At 36.1% G+C, this 24,276-nt stretch overlaps 1 protein-coding gene across 1 annotated transcript in view; it reads left to right on the forward strand.

Annotated features, from left to right (window-relative positions):
* LOC149797403 (glutamate receptor 3-like) overlaps nucleotides 1-24,276 on the forward strand; it is a 94,548-nt gene that overhangs the window by 35,928 nt on the left and 34,344 nt on the right. Inside the window, exons 5-8 of the mRNA XM_089962180.1 lie at nucleotides 953-1,006; nucleotides 2,474-2,629; nucleotides 10,628-10,807; nucleotides 14,149-14,259. Of these exons, the coding sequence (XP_089818306.1) occupies nucleotides 953-1,006; nucleotides 2,474-2,629; nucleotides 10,628-10,807; nucleotides 14,149-14,259 (501 nt within the window). The remainder of the gene's footprint in view (nucleotides 1-952; nucleotides 1,007-2,473; nucleotides 2,630-10,627; nucleotides 10,808-14,148; nucleotides 14,260-24,276) is intronic.

Below are 24,276 nucleotides of genomic sequence, written 5' to 3' on the forward strand. Positions count from 1 at the left end.
AAGATACAAACTCCATCAGCTTTCTGACAAACGGCAATACATAAAGGCAAACCAAAAAAATGGAAGCATGATTGGGAAATGCAGGCAGATATAAACGGACAGCTTAAGTTCATGAGAGAATCAACTTCAGGCCTGATATTGTACTGTGGACAAGAGTCACAAAACAAAGTTAATCTTGATGGAACTGACAGTGCAGTGAGAAGCTATATTGGAGGAGAGGCCCATAAGAAGAAATTTTTCTAAAGAAGTGAGTGCCAGACGGAACGCCTGGAATCTACCATTAGTTTTGCAGCACAGATGCTTTGGAGTGCCATATGATTCATTGTAATTACAGGACCTAGCCGGTAGAGGAAGCGTCACATTGGATTAGTTGGAAGACAGAGGGGCAATGGAAATACTAATTGGTTCCTGGCTAAGACCAATCAACTCAGTCGGTGCAACTCTGGGGAGCGTTGTGGGTCTAGGAAAGGGGATCTCCACCTGGTGATGCAATCCGTTGCAGTGCAGAACTCTGTGTGTGTGTGTGTGTGTGTGTGTGTGTTCTGATTATACATAGGGTTGTATGAACTACCTAAATTTCTACAGAAATCTTTATTTTAATAGAAATAATTTTGAATGCATTTGAAAATCTAAATATGTTTTGATTTACTGGATGCTTGTGTAATTCCAGATAAATTGTGCTTGGCAGTTTCATCGTGTTCGTTTGTTTAGATCTGAAAGACTGCAGTTACAAGTATGGTTATGATAATGAGAATATCAAACACATACACACAAATGAGGAGTTGATTAATCAAATACTCCTAATTCAAGAATGGACGATTTCAGTTCCCCGATTTGGTGGTCTCTGGAACATAATTTTTAAAACAGAAATTTGGTGAAAAAGGATCTTGCTATAAGTATAATATGTTTTTAAATAAATCACAATATTTTGTTAATGATATTTCTTCCACAGATTATTGATGTCGGAATGAATCGTGATGGCTACCATTACGTGTTGGGAACATTGGTATGTATGAGTATAGTATGAGTAATACATAAGAATGGAACTCACATTACATTTCAAAGCTCCAAAATTGACCACAATGCATGAGTGGCCGCAGCAAAACTAAGCATATTCATGTTAAGTGTGTGAAATAATTTTAAAGTTTCAAGACTTCATGAAACCAAGAAAATATGAAGTTCAATGCTTATCTATCTATCTATCTATCTATCTATCTATCTATCTATCTATCTATCTATCTATATATATATATATATATATATATATATATATATATATATATATATATATATATATATATATATATATACAAATAAAATAATTATATTATAAAAATTGTTTATAAATATCAGGTCACACAAAGAAAGGGTGCATTCAAGTTCTTTTCTGGTGTCATGAACTAATGTGTTCACGTTATCCGCATCATAAATAATTCGATTATAAGCAATCAAAATGCTTCCTGCAAAGGCTTTAAAAAGTTATTTATAAACATCTAAATTTCCTAAAACTGTCCTAAATAATATTAAGTATGTTGGATTTCGACTATGTAAAAATATATATGCATACAAACAGTGGACATGCCTCTGAAAATAAAATACTGAAATAGAGGCAGGAATATATACCTTTAGAGGAGAATATGTAGATCGGCCAAAATTCTAAACTTGTCCGATAGGTTTGTCGCACAGCAGAAAGGCTTGCAGAAACAAGATACATTTTTGAGAAACAGTTTATTTAAAAACGACCAAAACATTTAATGATTTATTAATTAGTTTTTAAAACAACAAAGTATATAATGTATCAAGTCCCTAAAAGATGAAGATGCTCACTGGGTGGCAGAAATATACGAATGAGATAGGACCTACATGTGATTAACAACGTTTAGTATAAAAACTAGCTTTACAGGTCTTCATCCATTAGTATTTAAAACAGCAAGAAAGGTTGATAAGCTTATTCAGAGACATCCATCAATCCATTAATACATCCATCAATACATCTATCCATCCATCCGTCCGTCAGTCTGTCTGTCTGTCCTTCTTTCCTTCCGTACGTACGTAGGTACGTACGTACATACATACATACATACATACATACATACATACATACATACATACATACATACATACATACATGCATACATACATACATACAAGCTAAGTGCTTAACTTGTATTAGTCCATGCTCTCTGGCTACTAACCTGTTGATACTTTATCTGGTCTCAAGAAACAGCAATAACCAACCCAATCGAGTTAACTCTGACATAGCTAATGGAGATCTCCCATCCAGCCTGTGTTATACCTTCTGCTGGTAAGTAATTCGGCAGTTGTCTTTTACATTGTTATTGTTGTTTTATATGAGCGTAAAAGAACCGAAGTTCAGATAGAATTAGGCAAAAGAAGTACACACATTCGTTTCATCACTAGATAAGATTAGAATGCTATTTTCTATATCAAGATATGTATCCTTCTTCAACAGGCAATGCTGGACCTCAAAGATATGTGGGGTTCCTTTAGTCACGGAGGTGTCAATATCACCGGTTTTCAACTTATAAACCGACAGAACCTCTACTATCGCAAAGTGAAGCTGAAAATGAATCAAGCTTTAAGTGCGTCAGAACGCAAGGAGATGTCAGTAAGTATACAAAATAGTTTTGCATGAGTTGAATTGAATTTATTTCAGTGCATTGCAGTTTAATTCAATTCTGTTCAGCTGAATTTTAAAACTGAATTTAGTTCAGTCCAGTCTGTTATATTTTATTCAATTGAGTTTTTAAAGAAGATTAATGCTAGATTAATTTGATAACATTTAAATACTGGTTCATTGGGTCTGATGCCACTGAGAAACTGGTGTCATTAATTTCGACGCTGACCATCATTAGTCACTTTCTTTTGAGGGCCTCATTGAAAATAGCCACTCCACTCCGTTTTCGGATTTCACATGCATAATTGTGTTTAGTATTTATATTGTGTCGAATATAGTTCAATTATTTTATAAAATTCAATGAACATAATAATAACATGAGCCATTTTCTACATAAGAATTTGTCTGTTAAATCAGTTTTACCCACGATAAACTTACGAAATTAAGATTGTCAAACTTGAGAGGAAAAAATATTTTTCAATGGCAATTCCAACGATTTACTTACAGATTGTGACAATTCTGTTTGTTAATATTATGAAACTTTCAACAGTAATAGTAGAAAGTGGGTTATCTCTGATAGGCATAAATCACACGGCTCCGTTTGGACATTACATTTTCAGTATAAATCACACGGCTCCGTTGTATATTACATTTTCAGTATAAATCACACGGCTCCGCTTGTACATTACATTTTCAGCATAAATCACACGGCTCCGTTTGTACATTACATTGTCAGTATAAATCACACGGCTCCGTTTGTACATTACATTTTCAGTATAAATCACACGGCTCCGTTTGTACATTACATTTTCAGTATAAATCACACGGCTCCGTTTGTACATTACATTTTCAGTATAAATCACACGGCTCCGTTTGTACATTACATTTTCAGTATAAATCACACGGCTCCGTTTGTGCATTACATTTTCAGTATGAATCACAGCCCTTAATCTTGAGTTCGTGATATTCGCAATATGTTATCCTGCACAAATATTGTTTGGTCTGTCTTGATGGATTTCTTCTTTACAATGTTTGATTTCCTTAATTTGAAGAAACTAAAAAAATGGATAATAAAATTTATTCGATGAATTATCTCCTTGATATATAATTTTCATAAAACATACTTTTAGATTTTTCTAATTTTTGAAGTTACATGTATATATTAGTCAAAATTACTGTTGGTCTCTGGTTTCATATCTCGTGGAACCATTAATACGACATTATCAATTATGTCATAATCCGTTTGATAAGGACAACATCAATCGCATATAAGGCGAATAGTATTCTCTAGATGAAATATATAAACAAACACCATCAACCTACGTTGTTTTACACCTTTTAGCGGTGCACACATCATTCAGAAGGTTTAAATTCCATTAGAATCTGATGTCAAATGTATTTTATAACAGATTCAATTGTACAGTTATCACCCTTTATTATGGGTTAGACGAGTCATGATTTTCGATTATCCGTCCAATTATATTTTTTTCCCGAAACCCTAGACCACAATCTTTCTGTCCCAAGACTTTTAAATTCATCATAAGCCACGCATATCTTTCTATTCCAGCACAATCATTCTACCAAAAATACGACTAAAATAATTGCTATATTTTTTATTTTTACAAAAACCGTAGGCCTGTCTTCCTTCTATTAGCTACATTTAAAACCAATAGCAATACTCTAGCCCACCAACACACATAACTCATACAACAATACTCTACGCATTATCCTATCAAGAAATAATTTTATACAAACAAAAATTCACCAAACCACTAAATTCTTTTACAAAAACATCAGCCGAATATCTATTTAAAAACTTAAACCTCCTGGAAAACACGTACTCCCATTTATTAGACGAACAAAAGCTAAGGAATTGTTATCTTTAAAAGTCAGCAACATTTAATAGGCAAAATTTTCGCTTATTTCTTTGCAAATCCAAGAGTTATTGGAGTTAAAGTAAATTAGCTAATTAATGTCTGCTTGTTCACGACAATCATTCACATATTCCAAGAACTTAAACCAAACAATGCTATCAAATTATATAGAACAATATCTGCAAGACGATCCGAGAAATAACAAGACCCTACATTTGCAATGCCCGGCACATATATTTAACACCTGACATATATGGCCTAAACTTATAAAATAAGTTATGGACTTCAGTAAAGATATATTGGTAGAATTATAATATGAACGGCAAACCTCTTAACAGGTACATACGGCACAAACATGCAAAGTTTTGTATTCAGGTGTAGTATGACCTTGACAAGTAAAAGGTTTTTGTGTATTATCCTAGATTTGTAATTGAAATACTGAGCTTGTTTAAACATAATTGCTTTTAACACGGCAAATACCAACTTACCACAAGAGAAGTTAGCTCAGTAACTAGTGGGTCAAGATGTAACGATTCATCATGAGTTTTAAATACAAGGATCCCGAAGGACTCTCCCGGAGATTAATAATCACGGTGATGAAATGCAAACCATTGGTGGGTGGTACAGTATTGTGGAATCGATTTACTTACAGCCTAGTTAGCTTTTGGAAAGGCACATACGCAACTGTGAAGTTAGCATGCGCAGTATGCGTGAAGAGGAGGGTAGTACACAAGTAGTCCTCTTGACAGACAATATGGTAGATCTATCTACCCGTAGGTACCCCAAAATATTTGACGTGGGTGGTGTTCTGACTCGATATGGATACGATAAGTAACAGGAGGAAGCAAACCCAAGTTTTGTAAAACTTAACAAATACTTTAATTATCAAGGTTACAAAATGGAGGAATTTACAGTATTATGAATATAAGCCAAAATAATCCTAAAAAGTTATATTCGAGTCCAAAAAAATAGAATGTTCCGAATGAAGTTCAGTTATTCGAATGGACGTATCACGTTGGTATTGTCCAGAACTCCTTTGGATAATTTGCAATAGTCCAGTCATAATGTTCTAGTCGAATGAGTGTATTGATGTGCAGCTTCCATTTTGGCTTGGAAACTGCTTTTGATTATATCTTTATTTATGGCTCTAATTTGATCATTTCGATACCGCCATCAAAAATTTTATTCTTGTTTATTTTTATTTTTTGCTAACTATTTATTTTTATTTTTTGCTAACTATTATTGAGTCATTTTGAATTAACTGATTGGTATTTTTTAGAGAGTAGAAGTTCACTTTGTACACAAAATTCAAATTTCTTTAATAAATCAAGAAATTTATTGATTTATTTGATTTGATTGATTATACACGTGGCTTACACATTATTGGTATCGTTATGTTGTCCACTAGAAATAACTGGACTAGATTTGATAAAGTACGAGCTGACGCCTTCTGCCGAGTTCACTGCCTCCTTGCCTCTCTCGGACATTCCTACCATGACGGAGATGTGGAATAATTTACATACGTCCAAAATACTAGGCGTCCCGATGTGACGTCATAGTCGCCACCAATCGCGACTGACGTTTTATCCTGCTTTGGTTGACACCTGGTATGTCAGTATATCAGTAGAACAGACTGGAATTTATTTTTAAATATGAGTATGTGTTGCGTACATTCCCAATCATGTGTAGCCCTACATTCAGGTCGTTAGGGACTTTAAAAATAGTTCACGATCTGAGGCTAAATTAAACAGTGCTTTTTGGGGGATGTTGCACAATTCCTTTTCCCACGAATAATTAAATAGTGCTCTGTGCGGACATAAACCAGTCGTACATGCACAGATGTGCGAACACGCTTATAATTTAAAAGACAAGACAATACTTTGTAATTTCAATGAATAATCGAAAGAAATTCCTCCTTCAAATTATCAAAACAAGCCATTAAACACAACTGCAGACTGATATTAACATAACAAACAAGAATCTGAAATAGGAGTGCTTACTAAATAGGAATGAATTTTGACTGCTTAATCCTCTCCTTATATACACTTTCAAGATTGCGACTATATGTTGCAATATACCCCACGTGACAGATTTCACTACTCAGTTTAATATTTACCTGTTCACGAGACTTATACCATCCTATGGGAAATAACTTAATTCTCCTAAGAAAATACCAGAAGCCACCAACCAGGGAGAAAGTATTACCCCAAACTTGTCAACAGGTTTTATTATTATAAACTTGACAGCGTCTATTTGTAGATCCTATGCAATCTACATGCACTGCAGAATCTTAAAATAGAATCTATACTCTTGTACAAAGTTAGATGTGCAATATCGTCCCTATAGATCATTACAATTTACAGTCATGAACTACAATTACACGTAATATAGGTACAATCATATGCCGACAGTTACAAAAAATACAGACACACGTACTATCATAACAGTAGTTTGACGTCAGAACCCAAAATGAAGTTCATCAGTCGGATATTTTGTATTTATCACATGAAGTGGTGCGTAACCACAGAACTTCACGCACAAAAAAAAAAATACGCGTCAATTTCGAAGATCGATAGTAAGACGCAGAGACGTTTACAAATGCTGTCGAGGTCGCACGTTGCCACGGCTAATATAGGTTGTCGGAGCAGTATCCGCGATGGGAGCAACATATCCAAGATTCGTCGCGAACATGTCAGCTTTCATCGTGTTTAAGCCATTGTTGAACGATTTATCTGTACACTCGCGGAATCATTATTTGAACGTGCAAGAAATTTTGATGCAGACTAGACAGAGATCTTGCGAATGGGTGACAAGACTTCCCTAAGTTGCCGTCGTAATGATCAATAAAGCTAGGCGCGCGATCATGACCGGCGGAGGCGTAATCAAAAGTCAGCAACATTTCATCGTGAAATATTTGTTTGCACCTGGAGCACTAGACGAATGAACACAGAGAGCTATTTATTCCATTATTTGTTTGAACAAACATTCGATTTAGCACATAACCGGTAACAGCAAATCACGAACGATACCTTGCTTTGCTACAGGACTCGTGCGTGTAAAGGTCATCCCTGGGATACACACTTACTACCCACGTATATACTAAAACGGGCTAATTACCCAACCCAGCAGGGCCTAAACCATCAACGAAGCACTTTCGGCAATGAGTAGTTTGCTGTTGTACCATCAACTGAATGCATTTGAGGGTGATCTCAAATAACCTGATGACGTTCTTTGTCGCAGCGTCAATATGACTCTAATTTTCTTACTAAATTACTTCTTTTCAGTTAATATATTGGATATGATAAGTTGTGGCTTTTTTATTCACAAACCACAGCGTGTATTTTGTCAAGCCATTAGAGGGCTGGATATTTATAGTTTGGGGGATAAAATATTCTAACTTCACCGCGTTTTGAAAATTAAAACTGGCAGTCAGTGCAAGTAAGTTGTTCTTGTAAAAGTATTTCTCACTAATTCCAATAAAATTCACATCATTTCTTGAAAATTAGGCAAGAGGTGCCATCTACAAGGTACAAAATATTTCCTGTTATACTTTCATATCAGTAAGGTGGCGGTATATAGGATTTACTTTGTCCATCTTACGTATGTGTGTGTGTGTGTGTGTGTGTGTGTGTGTCTAACTGTCTTCCACATCCGTGCTGAAACTCTTTCACTATGGGTGAACATGGGATTAGAGCGTGTTCACCGTATAGATATAGAGACGGAGGGCTCATCATTTTATGACTTGATTTTTAACGCGCGCGCGAGAGAGAGACAGAGAGATTAAAGTTTGAGACGACCCCTCACTATTGCGTTACACAAAAATTACGTGCTTTATCTATTGCTCTAAAACTTCGTAGAACTGCTTTACTTAAAGGAGTATACATTACTATTTATTTTGAAAGCTCCGGTGGCCTAAGTTGTTAGCGCGTCCGAATTGATGCGGGAGGTCGCGGGTTCAAACCCCTACCGAGTTATGCCAAATACTCATAACAGCAGTACTAAAAGCTGCATCGCTAGGCTCTCAGCGGTAAGAGGTTAGTGTTAGGACTGGTCGGCCTGGTGTAAGGATAATGTGGCTGGGTTGTCCATGATAATATGATTCTACATGTCTGTGGAATGTTGCCCCAGAGCAGGACATCACTATAAACTGCCACACTGGGTATATGAAATTGTTAAAGCTACGTTAAAATTCCAAAACAAGCACACACACACACACACAAAACAACACAACAACAACTACTACTACTATTTATTAAAATTCATGTACGAGAGTAGTATATATTCCCACAAATTATTGTGATATCATTAACATCCTCTTACGCGTTTTGCAGCATTAGATTACCATTTTGAATTATCATAATACCAAGCTTTATTTTTAGATGAGGAAAGCCCTAAATGTCGCAAATTTATGCCGTCTTTAAAAACGATTTTCAGTCTTTACCGATCGAAAGTAATCTTAATTTGAACATTTTTCGATCTTCCAAATCAACCACGAATAACGAGAGCAAAGTAAGACCTTTTAAAATATAGGCAGTAGTGATCCTTTAATGTTGTTAGACATCATCAGCAAATTGATACTAACAAGACTATAGTGATCTTTTTTGTGTGAGATCTGTTGGCTTGATCTGTTTCTATGCAGTTTCAGATAATTACGTAGGGAAATGCAAGTTTCACAATGCATATTGAAAACGTCTGTCGTTTTCAAGAGACTTTGCACTTGTAATTCTTTTCTCAGTCTTGACTTATTACAGCAGTGGTTATAGACACCTCCATAAATGGACTGTTAAGTATTTTTGTTACAAGTCAGAAATACGTTAATCCACAGTCTTAGGTTTTCTTACTCTTCACGCACACACATGGTTAAAGAGCAATTAGCATAATCCGATTACTTAAATCTTATATTGACAGTACAATTTAAAAATATCCAGATAATTACTCTCAGAGATCTGATGACTTGTTTTGTGTCCCCAAAACAAAACAGAAATGAAATGGTCTCTGAGATTAATTCTTATTTTATGCACTATAGAGATTTCGTATCTGATAGTAAATTGTTACTGACAGCAGAAAGAAAGGTGCAACATGTAATTTTGGATTTAATCTAAAGTAAATTGTTTGCATTAAAATTCTCGCTTAACTTAGAAAGTTTGATGATGAAGTTAATTTTGTTTTTCAAAGATTGACGCTTGGCTAAAAGATGGCCAAGATGTTTTTAGGTGCTGATAGTATAAATATTGGAAAGTTTCATTCTACTAAAGTTTCTACAGGAAAGTTGTAAATACTGTTTTAAGATTCAGGCCGTATCATTTGCAATTAAAATGTGTTATTGAGTGTAGAAAGTACCAACACATTTGCATTATCTTATCAACGTCCCTTAAAAACAAAAATAAAATGATCTGTGAGAGTAATTCTTACGTCAGTGTGGAAGAAAAAGAGTCTGCAGTCAATGGTAAAAGCCTTGGGCAAGGAACTTTACTGCACTTGCTGCAGCACTAGATAGCCTGCTATGCCTTGAAGTAGCAAAACGATTATCAAACATTCTTGCAGTTACTCCTTCCTGGGAGCCTTGAATAATGTGAATATATATCTAGTTCTCGACTTTGACACATAATATTAAACTTTGTCACCCCATGTCAAACTCGTTCAGTTCTGTTTTCATGGCACTCCAGACCAAATAATGCATGATTAAAACGTCTAATTCTTTTAGGTAAGCGCTGTTGAAGTTGATAATAAAAGTCTCAGATACAATAGCAAAAACGATAAGAAAAAACGAAAACAATGTGTTTTTGCATTGAAGGTATATGTCGAACTATTCTACCTACCACAATATGGATGAGAATATTGGAAATATATGAAATTTGCAAAATAAATGAAATCCTTTTTACATAATATGCCTGAAAAATAAGACTCATGAAAACTAAAGTTGGAAGATTGTTTTTGATTTTGTTTTTCTAATTGGCAGTGTAGTGTCAATATTCCCAAATATTTCAAAGTGAAGTAATATTACAAAGTTTCTGGTCAGTTCTCTTTCAGTCATTTGTTTTGAGATAAAAGTAAAGTATTTGCCAACAATATTGACCATTTCATACATTAATTAATCTTCTTTGGTTCAATACAGTTAGAAGTATGTCTAGCCGTGGATGCCATAGCAGTACTCACAAATGCATTGCGGAACATATCATTTGAAACGAGGCACGGAGAGTTCTACAACACAAACCACACAAAAGGAATAAATTGCAGTGCGGATCCTGTGATACCCTTTAGTTTAGGGAATGAGGTTTTGGCGGCCTTAAAATGGGTAAGTGCAATCTGTAACGAAAGATATTGAGACTCATCAAACAATCTTGATCACAAAATATCAGTTGATATTGATATATCAGTACGCTCTATTAAGGACCCCCCTCCCAGTTTCGTATCCTTATCCAATTCTTCACTAATCTATTCTTTCAATTTTTATAATTGTGGTTTGATATAACCGCGCCTCGATCGCCCAAGGTAGTAAACAATGAGAAGCAAATAAATAATATATTCGTGGAAAGCCATAAACATCGATTCCGATATGAAGAAAATGTATGTTCCTGCAGCATTGTTTTTATTGCGTTTTTTTTTTCATTTCATGAATCAATAAATATTAACAAAGAGAGATACAAAAACTGTTGTTTAATTGCCACTTCTTTGATGCAATACAAACCTGACAATCTCAACTTGGTAACATCCTTGTCAATAACAGTCGGACAATTCCTATTTCTGCAATAAATAAATAATTGAATTTCGAGAGGGACTGAATTAAACTACATTTTCAATATCAACCATCAAATACAGCTACATGAAATCGCGATCACTGCAAAGCAATGATCGTACGAACAGAAACTGGTGAAGAATATTTTTTAAACACGTGATTGCAAAGGATTGTGCGTTTCTGAAGTAAAAATAAAGTCCTAAATATGAGATAGTGCTGCATCATTATTCCTAAAATCATTCTTGCTCTTCTTGTGAATGGAGAAAACGATACCAAGGCAATTCTCTGACGTTCATCAGGTTACATTTTTGTCATCTTTAATCCTCATGAAAAAGAAGGAACTTCATTTAATGGATTCGCATTATGAGTGAGATGATACAGCTCTAGTTAAAACAGAAAGTTACACCCTGCTTGGAAATTAATGTTAAGAATGCCTTGGTCGCAAGCATGTGAAATAGACAAGAGAAAATTACTTTGACGCCAATTCTTTAAAGTAATGGGTTTCGTATGATTATCGGTCGCAGAATCCTATTTCTTTTCTGATTTCTGTACAGACTTATTCAAAAGTAGTTATATGATCTATAACACCAAAAAGAAAAATAAATCATAAAAGGTACATCAGGTATAGTGGCTAAGATTTTTACAGCCTTTGAATCATGTACTTGACCCTTCAAATGCTGCACGGTTAGCCTTGTCTTGTATTCACACCTGTCTCATTCCCTGTCATTAAAAGTCAGGTCCGTTTTCTTCAAATCGACTTTTACATTTTAAAGTCGAACAATAATCAATATCTGAAAATAATGCTAATTCCTTAACATTGTGACATCTTGAAGAGTTCCTGTAACTTTCGTACTGCCATGTGTTGTCCCCCTCTCATTATGAGTTTGGTTATTCTTATGTAGCAGATGACCATCCACAGTGTTATTGATCAAACCGAGTAAACAATACAATAAAATAAGAAATTAATGGATAGGATGACAGAATATGAGTAGAGATATCGCACATAATAACACAAGCACCCATATGTAAAATATAACAATTTAATCAATGACAACAAAAATAAGATTAAAGCTAACATGGCATTTGAATGATATCGTTTTCCGCTCAGAAACAGAGCTATAAACATTTATGCGAAATTCAATTAGCTGTTCTGTTATATTAATAGAAAGATTTTCATCCTACGATAGAGTGAGAAATTGCCCGTATGACAACATCACATGGTACTTCCGGTCTTTCCCAAATCGCGTTTGGTGATAGGTGGGCTTGTCCTTATTCTCTCTCTCTCTCTCTCTTTCTCTCTCTCTCTCTCTCTATTTGCTTCGGGTCACCGAGCTCTTCGCATGGAGCTATTTTCATATCTTTCGAGAGTCTCTCTCTCTCTTTTCAAGTCACCAAGCTCTTCGTATGGAGCTGTTTATATTTCCTTCGAAAAAACAAATAGTGCACCCAACTTAAATAAGTATCAGGGTTTTTTTTCTTCTTCTGGTATCAACGAGATTACGAATCTTATTCTCAGAGATAGTATATAAAAATTCAACCGAACAAGCTAAGGCCATTTCGCACCTAATAAACACACACTCGTAACTGTATTACCGAGAATTTATGTTCCGCTTAACTGCTCTCGCATTCCAACTGAGACAATGACATAATTAAACCTTTCAGATAATATTACTGTTTCGCTGTAGCTATACATTTTCAACTCAACTATGGCAGTCGGCACTCGTTCCTCGATTCTTGGTTGAAGAGAACTCACAACTTAATTGCAGACGAATTAATGGACTTCACTCATTGTCCTAAGTTACTTTGCTAACAGAAATACCATTCATAAGCACAAATGACACTAGTCATATTCACACAATTTGTATCAAAAGAAATTCATGAAATCTTATATTTACATGCGAAACTAAATCCAACTCATTCCTATTAAGGAAATATTGTATGACATACTTACAATTAATGAATCATACAACATGCACGATTATTTCTGAACTAAAAAAAAAATAAATAAATAAATAAATGAAGTTTGAATTTAAAATGAATAAATTCATAAATTATTACAAACTTAAATCAAGGAACACATTGTACGTAATCGAGACTAACCTTACCGTGCCGAGCCCTCGCTCGATTATCTTTAGAGAATTCCCTCTGCGTCTTCCTTGGTTTCTGATTTCATAAATTTCCATACCCCCTTGTCCCTTGGACAATTTATTTGACGGGATAAGTACTTTTTACTGATCAGGACCCCTTTGATTTACCCCCTCTACATAAACTTTGGACTGACTAATATCGCGAGGGAGGTTTTAAATAAAATAAAATTTTGTTTGGGAAAACCTACCTCGTTCAGCTTAGCCAATCAGGATAATTACCTCACCAGCCAAACATTGTAATAGTCCTATAGAAACCAGAATAATATTCTCTGGTCGCCGTTTTCACTACATATTCTGGAAAATATAATTTTATGACACCTGCCGTCATATGAACAACAACTTTCTAAAATTTCCCTGGTTCGTCTCAACTCTTTTCATTTTACCTCTATTGACCTTGCGTTAACATTGCACTTTGATCTGGCTATAACCGTTGGCAAAGCGAGCCCTAATTAAAATTCAATTAATGCACCTTACAGAACAGATTCCATCCATCGGAGGTTACAACTTATAGCCAGTCTAACCAAAACGTCAAACAAACTTTATGCGTGTCACGCTAACCAAATTATTCTACAGAAACTATTCAGCAAAACTCTGCACATAGTATTAATGCATGTAGTCACCGGCTGAAAAAAATCTACATATTGTGAAAATCTGATATGAGATAGGAGATTATAAATATTACTTTTAACTCGTTTGTTGGTTTTTAGTAAATTTATTGTTATCCCACTTTGTATGCATGAATTTATTTCTCAGGTAGACATAAACGGTGTCAGTGGAGAACACATCTCGTTTGATCAATGGGGTCGGAGAAGAAATTACCATCTTGATGTTTATCATCTTTCTTTCAGATCAGAATTAAAGAAGGTACGTTTTAGCAATTGTTGTACCTACAACCATTACATAGAAAGCTATCGATCATAGTTTTGTTTGTATTATTTTATCGACCTACGATATTTTTCTTGTCTGACGTTATGTAACATATAATGGTATCGTTATGTAACCTATAAGGGTATCGTTGTGTAAAATATAATGTGTAACCTATAATGGTATCGTTATGTAACATATAAGGGTATCGTTATGTAACCTATAAGGGTATCGTTATGTAACCTATAATGATATCGTTATGTAACATATAATGGTATCATTATGTAACATATAATGGTATCATATTGTCATTACCAAGAGATAATGTCCAGCTGCACATATGTGTCATAGAATTCAACAGCAAGCGGCAACATTCGATGAAAATAAATAACATTCCGACAATACCATCGATAAACATTATTTTGTCATTGATATGTATCCTGATAAGAAAAAGAACTTACTTTCGCATATTGTTCCTGGAAGGCATATCTCTCTCTCTCTCTCTCTCTTGGTGTTTCCATTCTTTAGAAACATGCATTTTTCTGGAAAATATAAAAAATAAAACTGTACTTATTAACGTCAATTGTTTGACAAGGAAAGAAATATTACAGTTGATCAGCTTGAGTAATGGCGAAAAGATACCGTTGAATTCGAGATAAAAGCAATTACGGAAGACTGTCATCGATAATGGGTCAGCAATTAATTAAGCAGATTTTTTTTAGCACAGACACATAAAAGCCATACCTACAACTTTTTATATTAGCGTAGCTGTTTTTTTTTTTCTTTTTAATGCAGGCTGTTTACTGACCATATGACCACTGTTATTTAGGTTAATAAACAACCATATTATATTTCTTTTTTCCCTTTTGTAATAACATCACATAAGGTCCTTGATATTCGAATCAACTGCGGCACATTTGTCAGTTTCGTCAAGAAGATAAATATTCTCTTCAATATAATAAATGAATCTTTCACTTGAGCAAGTTTCAAACGTAAATTATAAAACTCATTGTCACTTGGGCGTACTCTTTTTAAATAAGTGTGTTTCATTCAAAAGCTAGTGTCGAACTTGTCAACTTATCGGAAACAAATCACTCCATTTTAAATCATGATCAAGATTTTTTTAATTTATAAAATTTATGAATTATTAACTTAATAAACAGGCAAACATACTACTGAATGTACAAAACACGCTGTTATTATTAAAAAATACTCAGTATTACCTGGGGACCTTTTTACTGTGGTATTTAGCTTCCTATGTTACGTGCTATGGTACTTTGTTTTTACTGAACCGGTTCATCACTAGTTTCCGACAGTAAGGAACGTACGGAACGTTCTGACAAATCTTGTTACGAACTCAATGCTATAAACAGCATATTTTCGTTTTACATGATAAAATAATTCAACACGATTTTGTTTGTTTTTTATACAAAATAATTGTGTTAGTGTTAACTATAGTCAGCATCCTTTAATCACATGTTGTTTTTCGTTTTCACGTAAATTCTCAAGTCCACTAAAATAATTCTCATTTGTTGAGTCATTGTCTGTTTTGTTTACTGGTCCGCTCTGATAGCAAATTGGCATCCATTGTTGGCATTACACTTAATAGTTCCCCACCACACACACACACAACCCACACACCCACACACGAGATAGCCTCTATCACTCATGACTTGTGCCTATTTTGTTAAATAAGCCACACATTATGTGCAACCCGGGTATTATTTATCCACGAAAGTGAAGATTATTTCGCTTCACTTTTCTTGTATTTAATTCCGTTACATGATTCGTTATCTGTGCTCGGAGTTGTCAGTGATTTTACATGTCCGCCAGCACAGCCTCAAGTTCGATAATTAATTTAATTTTGATAGCCACCGAATACAGTTTACTGATCGTGTTGAGACTGCTTTGTGCCGCTGCCAACAGTTTGGAATATAATTCGTGAATGTAGTAGTATCAAAGCTAGTTTGCTAGCACGAGCGAGGTCAAAATCCCTCACGTGTATATACTGATCAAATCTAGTCTTAAACAGAAACACCAAGACGGTTAAGTACCCGTCCCGATAAATGCCGATTCCTTGCAACTCAGTTTCATCTATGTGGACTAATGATGCCTGAAAATGCAACTGTGTAGGAATTTACAACACTAATGACCGACTTGTATAACTAGTACATAATGAAGAAACCCCTTATTACGTTCCTGATCCTGACAAGCACACCTTTAATATGTGATGTTTAGGCCCATCAAAACCATTTCTACCAATCCTTTAAATAACACGACCATCTGTTAAGGTTGCCTCGTCATATATTACTCCTCTCCTTCTTTGCAATTTTCCAGTAATTATGCCCCAGAAATGTCTTATGCTTGGTGGTGGTGGCATGGTAGGGATGTATTTCATCCATGTATTGTTTATTGTAACATTGGCATAATACCCTTCTATGTATGCAATCGACACACTAGTATTACTGATTCCACAGTTTTCACTGACCTTAGGTTATTGGCGACAGCGACTTTTATCTTGATTATATCTTGAATGTCAACTCTACACGTTTTAAGTTTGCCAGTTTGATGACTCAAAGATCACAAAGACACCTGGGTCAACGCCAACAATAGTATGACTAGTAAATTCAGTCAACTTGCTCAGATCCACATCATCACATCGACATAAAGATGAATAACGTCCGTAAATGTTAATAAACATTTTATATAATATTAAATATACTTCGGTGTGAAATTAAGTAGTTTTTGCAGAGGAGATGAAATCTCAAGTGCAATGCAACACTGCAATAACAACATGACCTCATATAGGTCGATCCACCCAAGTTTGTATTGGCATAATTGAATAAAACAATGTCTGTTAGCCGTATAATGCACTAGCGTCTTTCGTTAAATAAATCAACAACTTTAACTGGTGGTGTGAGTCTGTACAAGTCAAAATACAAACGATACTTATGTGTTAGTTAACAACGTACGCAACCCAATGAATTTCCGGCCCTATTGTCAGAACCAAGTTGACATTGGCAATTTCCAGTTAGCGTGACCATAGATGGGAGTTATTTTCACATAAAGTCACCACAAAAATGCTTTGCTATCGCGAGTAAATCAACATTGGTTAATTTCGTGATTTTTGCGTGTTGTACCGGGTAACCGAGGATATCCTCCTGATTGCACTCGACGAATTGTTCCTGGTAATTGACTCTGTGTGTGTGTGTGTGTGTGTGTGTGTGTGTGTGTGATTTGGATTTTTGACGTGGCTTTTAACAATTTTTTTCTCATTACTATACGATGTCTGCAGTGTGGCAGTTTATAGTGATGTCTAGCATCATGTCACACCCAATCACATTATACTGACATTAGGCCAGCTTGTCCTTAAACTAACCACTTAATGCAGAGCACCAAGTGAAGCAGCTGCTAGTGCATTTTTTAGATGTCTTTGTTAAGACCCGGCCAGTGTTCTAACCCGCGACCTCCCGCAACCAAGGCGGACGCTCTAACCACTAGGCCACCGTAATGGTCGGTAATCGAGGGTCTTTTCCTTTTCTATAGACCTACTCTAACCGACATTCCACTGCCTTTATCAGTGCCATCCCAGATGCATTCCGAACGCTTTTGCAACCACTGCAGCCGCTGATGCTAGGATTGGACATCTGCCGGTCCATATACGATAAAGAAAATTGTGAAATGCACGTGCAGTATGAGATGTGGCTTTTGCATAGTTAAGTCGAATTTCTTCAGAAGGTTCCTGATCACAGTTTAACGATAGAGAACCTTTGTTCATTCCTAAGGTGTCAAAGTGTCAAGTATTATTTTATTCTGATCCTGGTCGTTATCTTGATTTACATTTTGAAACATTTCAAACACGTGTTTTGGTGTTGTAAGACATATTCGGTACTCATTTGCCAAAACACTGTCCCGCAATACTTGATGTCCCAAAGGGAAAGTCAGCTGGAAAACTTGGTAAAACCGCCTTGGAGACCCATTACGAATGCCACCATTTTGAAGTCTCCAATGACCTCCCAGCCGTACTCATCATACTTCAATGCGTCCAGCAAGGTCTTGATGCTGTTGTAATCTTCTTTAAGGTGTACTGAGTAAGCCAGGGGAAGAGGCAATATGGAATTGCAGAACTTTCAGGCTCCTGGATGAGCTGTCAATGAAGAGGCGCCACTCATTCTGGTTGCATGCGATTCCAATTGCCTCGAACAGACTGGTAATATTGTGGCAGAATCAGATCCCATCTTGACGGGTGAAGAAGCTGGAAAAAGCTTGGTGGAAATTCCTCCGATCTGCGACTTGCACAATTTCATCCAACAAGTTCTATTGCTTCAGCCTAGACATCAAATGTTCGGCATTGAACTTGGTGAGACGAAGATCAAGTCGTTGAGGTCTTTTTATTTGGGGTAGTATGGGTTTTCTCTTCTCAGTTCCACCTCTGAAATTGTCGTCTGGATCTACAACGTCTTCCTCGCTCTCTGACTTGCTGCTCTCTTCTAAAGACGGCTGCTCTCTCTCCGGAGGATTTGGTACGGGGAGCTCAGGGCAGTGTGGTACCGGGGCGATGGATGAAAGAAGGCCCGGATATGTGAGAGCAGGTTGATTCTTGTCAGTCCGACGTTTGGAAGGGTCAACGATTCAGTTGCTTGAGTGGAAATTGGGTCCCTGCCGAATTCTAGTGATAGCTAACTTCATGGCTCTTTTTCATATATGATATATTTTTTAAATAACATTGAAAATTGTAAAACATTTTAAAATCAAACACTTTTACAATTTTAAAACTTTTAACAAATTTTATAACATAAAATTTCGAGTAACAATTGCCCATCTTATGTTCCAGAGTATTTTTGCTTTGCTCGCAGGTGAAATGAGGTACCCAGGGTTTGTCTTGATCCCCGACAGGCATGCTTAAATACGTCTTGAAGGCCTCACACATTTTAGCAGATGCTTCCACTGAGTAGTTTTTCGCTCTTGTCTTGATAAATTGGCCGTAGACATAGCATAATGTATCTGCAGGATGCTTGCAGCCTCTTGATGCCATCTCAGAAAAATGCAGATATGTATCTACTTAGGCAGCTGGAACTAACCTGATATAATTGTCTTAAAGCCCCTGTATTCATACTACTATTATATTACTTTAAAGTTCTAGAAAGTTCTAGAAGTTACTCCAATTTTACCCAGGACTGAATCTATCTTGAATATTCTTGATAAAAGGTAAATTTCAAACTATTACTGTCCTTGTCACAAAAGCGATGTCTGTGGGATACTATCCATTTCCTATACTTTTGAGGCATAAGCAATTAGGAAGTAACACTTGCTACCCAGAAACAGAATTGTTTTTACATGGTGCAATTGTTGTTAAGCCAAATCATTGATAACTTTACCGACCGCATCTAGCACTGTGACCTCTGTTGATAGTTTGTCCGATTTTGGTGGCGCGCGAGTCATTAATCGTTGCTAGCCGAACAAGCATCTTATTATCAACCTACAAAATCTCACCAGATTTTTATAGACTCAGTAAGTTTCACGGACACGTGCTTGTTCCCTACACTGTTATGTTTATTGGTGGTTCTTAATAATCTAGAAATCAGTGCAATGTGGGTGGGCGGGCGAGGGGTTTAAGGACAAACTTGCACTGACAGGATCTTGAAAAATCAACTGGTGGCTTTATTCCCTAAAATGTTGGTTTGGTGTTTTCCTCTTGCACGCTTAGCCTGGTGTTGCTGGAAGTACTTTTTTAATGACTAGCTCTTCAGATTCTCGACGTCTTTTTCGTTGAATTCTGCCACCATCTCTGGCCAACATAAACCAAATTCAGCAGTATTTTATGTCGCATTTGGATATCATTGGAGCATTTAGTTATTTTACTTATTGGACCTGGTTCATTTTCTGTTTTCGCTGGTGCTGTTGTTGACGTTTAAATATCATCGGCACATTCCTCAATTTCCATTGTTGCCTTAATCATCTGTGCAGATGAATTTTATCAACCCGAGCTGAGGTCTTTTCCAGCTCACCCTCGTGATTGTAATATATCTTGTACTCTTTGGTGGCCCTCTTAAACATTATGCAAATGAGCCCGGTGATCATGAGCGGTTTTACAGCGTCGCCTTTCATGCTCTTATAAGACATAACTGGCAGATATGTAATAGATTTGGTTTTGATTGTTAACCTGTCGTGAGAGGCACATTTGTGTCCTGACCCTTACAGCATTTACCCCTGAAACTGTAAGTTCCAATCAAATCAATGTCGAGAGAACTATACTGGTCAGGGGTGATGAAATTCACCCAACGAATGATCCGCTGAACATCATGTCCAATGAATATTTCCAAGACTGTATGCTTCAATAACACGAAATGTCATTAAGATGTTACATGTCACTTTAGGCACATATGCATATTGTTGAGCCAAATAGATTGCATCGGTGTTTGTATTGTCCTCGTGAAAATACTTCTGCAAGATTAACTTGATTTTCAAGCATTTACATCGTCGTACACTATAAAATTGTTTTCCTTTGCAATGAGAATTATCAATGATACGTGTTTCATCGAAGGATGGAGAGAAAACAATATTAGCTGTGCTTCTTGTGTATGTTTTGTCACTGACTGCTTTTTAAAAATTTTGAAAACATCAGCCGATGGCACAGTCACATGCAACCGGATACATTTTAGAACGCTGTCCTACTCACTCCATTGGTTTGCACGATTATTAATCATTGAATGAAAAACAACCGATATATTGATGTTGCCATACAACAGATTTTCTTTTGGATAATCACTGGTTTCAAATTCGTTGACCAAACTCGGTTCAGCCATATCCGTCTACACACAATAGCTTGTGATATGCAACAACAGCAAATCAGTGTCGGTGTACATCATCTTGAAAGGAACCTGGTAAAATTGTATCTTGTCATAATAAACTCGTTCATTAGCAGGTTCGACAAGACAAACACGAACGAACTAACATCGATAGACAATTCCACCATTTAAGATCTTTATGGATTCGAAGGCCTGATCAGCTATGATCCTTTGAAGTTAATCTTGTTCGTTATCACGGACAATATCAAAAATTTCAATCCGTTTCCTGAGATTCTCAATGAAAGAACTGTTACAAAAATCTGTCTCAAACTGATTTGTGGCGGCAGTGCGCATATCTATATTCAATAAACGGAGTAATCCAAGTGTTCTGGCGAACTTCAAGCACTGATGGATCTTGGTTACACGCATACTTAATCGTTGGTACAGTTGGAAATTTTACACATGCAATACATAATTGTTTTTCGTCCAAAGACTTGCCTGGGTGCATTCAGTAAATTTACGTCCGGATTATCAACGAATAATTGCAGTTGTATCAGTTCATAAATGTAGGGAAGATTTTCATTAGTCAGAACCTAGCCATATGATCAGACCCATTTAGGTTTGTTTCTGTATAAACTGTAAGGAGAACTACTTTACACTTATATAAATAGTATCCCGTGCAAAGTAACTAATGTAAACACTGAATCGGCAGGCATACACAACGCATGCCTTTGAAAGCGAAATACAATCGGTGGGTTTATATTTTATTTGGAAATTTTATAAGAATTTAATAAATAAATTTAATAAATTGCTTTGATAGTATCAAATAATAAATCTATATAAAAAGTTGTACCTTGACTAGGTTTGACCAAAAAGCTGGGAATCTCAAAATCTGCCAAGAAGAACATCTGGGCTATGTTGTACAGCACTTCCACTGTGGCTAGTTACACATGAATTTAAAATGGCCCGGTAAATGATACATGGATTTGGGAGGAGGGGGATTCAAAGTCTAACATAATAACAATTGGATTCACAGTCCTACAATGTAAGACGGCGATATTGACATTTACGATATGGAAGATGGGGTTGGTGGTAAAAATCGCGCTACTCCCCATCGTATTTGTCATGGTCAACATCTTGTACTGTTTCACTATTGGTACACATCACTATAACTATTCACCTATAGTCTGAATTTCATTTGTAAGTAGCCGCTGTATATAGCCTATCATGTTAATGAACACAAAAATTGATTTGAAGAAGCGATAAGTGGTTACTCATGTGACTGGCAATATACTCAGTACGATTTGGCCAAGTGACAATTAACTCATATGATCATCAAATCCAAGAGACATTCGTATCTGAAACAAAATATTGAACTTCTCAAATCACAGATGCCAATTTAGATAAACGATTAAGACCATGCTGTGGAATGTTCAAAACCTTGGATCGCCTACCATTGGTAGAATTATTTTATTTGATGTTGATGTAGCTATTACGATGCAGATGGGGAATCCTCTGTTCTTTAAATAGCAACGTAGCAGACGCCCACGTGAAGATTTCACACATTTATACAAGATTCTAAAATTGATAGGAAATAGCTTTTTTAAGAAACAAAACAATAATAAAATATAGATAAAATTATAAATGACTTGCAATTACACATGTTTAACGTAGTTTTTCAGAGTTTATCATAGTATAAAATGTAAATTGCTGACTCGCCTATCTTACATAACTCTTAATTGAGCACTGATACGATGACAACCACATACTAGGCAATGGCAACGCTTCTGTAAAGTACTATCAGTTTTCACTGTTGATGTTATAATCGCACACGTGTTTTTGTATGGCAGTGTATCTAGGATTAATGCACTGAAACCCACCAACCGGTAACGGTTGCATCATTGCCCAATACAGAGGTTTATTGCATGAAATACATGATGTGACTGTTTGAGGCAGATGAACTATATCCATCTATGTTTGGGTTGTTTGCGCGAGAGTATCTGTGACTCGCGATAGAAATCCAGCCACGGAGTGCGCGCTCAATGAACAGAAGCTGATGAATATAGATAAGCAAGTCCAGCTTAGATTGGGACACACATAAACAACGCATCCAATGCCATGCCCGGTGATGAGAAGTAATGTGCAGGATCGAGCGTGAACATGCATAAGACAGGTTCACAAAAGTTTTCAAACACATCAGCGAGCAATAGCACATAAGTGTGAAGATACAGATCATGATATGTGTGTGTATTCGAATGTTGTCCGAACCTTGTTTGCGTGTGCGAGACCTTTTCAGGAAATAAATTCAAGTGCCAGCGATGAATAAAATGCTCTTAAAGGTGGTAACATAATTTTATCAATTTTAACGTATTTAGTTTTGCCTTAGCCACTCATCCACTTGAATGGAAGCACATCCTTTCTAGTTAAAAATTTTATATTAGTTGGACAATACCGAAGATTGATTGCAAATTTCTTCACCGCTATGTGGCTATTGCTTGCATAATCAAGTAACCATCATATCCACACAGGTTATGAAGCCCTAAAGGGATTTTTGCTTGATTGGGTATATTTTAAAGTGTACATTACATGCGCGTTGCATGCAGCTATATGTACTCATGTGACAATGGTGTGAAAATAGTAGGGGTCCTTTTTATTGGTGGAATTAAATCTTCACAGATCCAGTTATGAGTGGCTGGGGAAAACTAACGAATGTTATCACGGGTCATAATCATGACTGCTGGTGAACTAGAGCTATTGTCAAATCCATTTCGCTGAAACTTCAATCGTTGGAAGAAACACCCCAACCATGTTTGGAGCGCCAGCGCGCTTGGTTCATTTTTTGAACCCACATTAGACTTGTTCATTAACTTTGTTATATCAGATTTACCGTTTAAGTTCTGATCGTTGGAACCATCACTAAAATACAGTGAGACTTTAAATGTCCACGTAGATTACAAGCGGGACTTTCATCTTTCGTTGCAGTGCATCTGAGAATGTTTTACATTATTGTCCGCTGCGGTTTCAGTACTGATACAACCATAATGAAATTCATGGTTAGGTATTAATTACATGAATGTAACGACTGTATGGGAAGTTCTTATGTGCCTGCTTGCTGTGTTGGTTAAGTAACCAGGCACGATTATGTGTCCATACTTAATACAATACCGATTCTGAATTAGTCATATCACTCAGCAACAACAAATCAATCTGGGTTCGTCCATGATGCCCA

Source organism: Sinohyriopsis cumingii, chromosome 6, assembly GCF_028554795.1.
Source record: "Sinohyriopsis cumingii isolate HCF-2022 chromosome 6, ASM2855479v2, whole genome shotgun sequence".
Lineage (NCBI taxonomy): Eukaryota > Metazoa > Mollusca > Bivalvia > Unionida > Unionidae > Sinohyriopsis > Sinohyriopsis cumingii.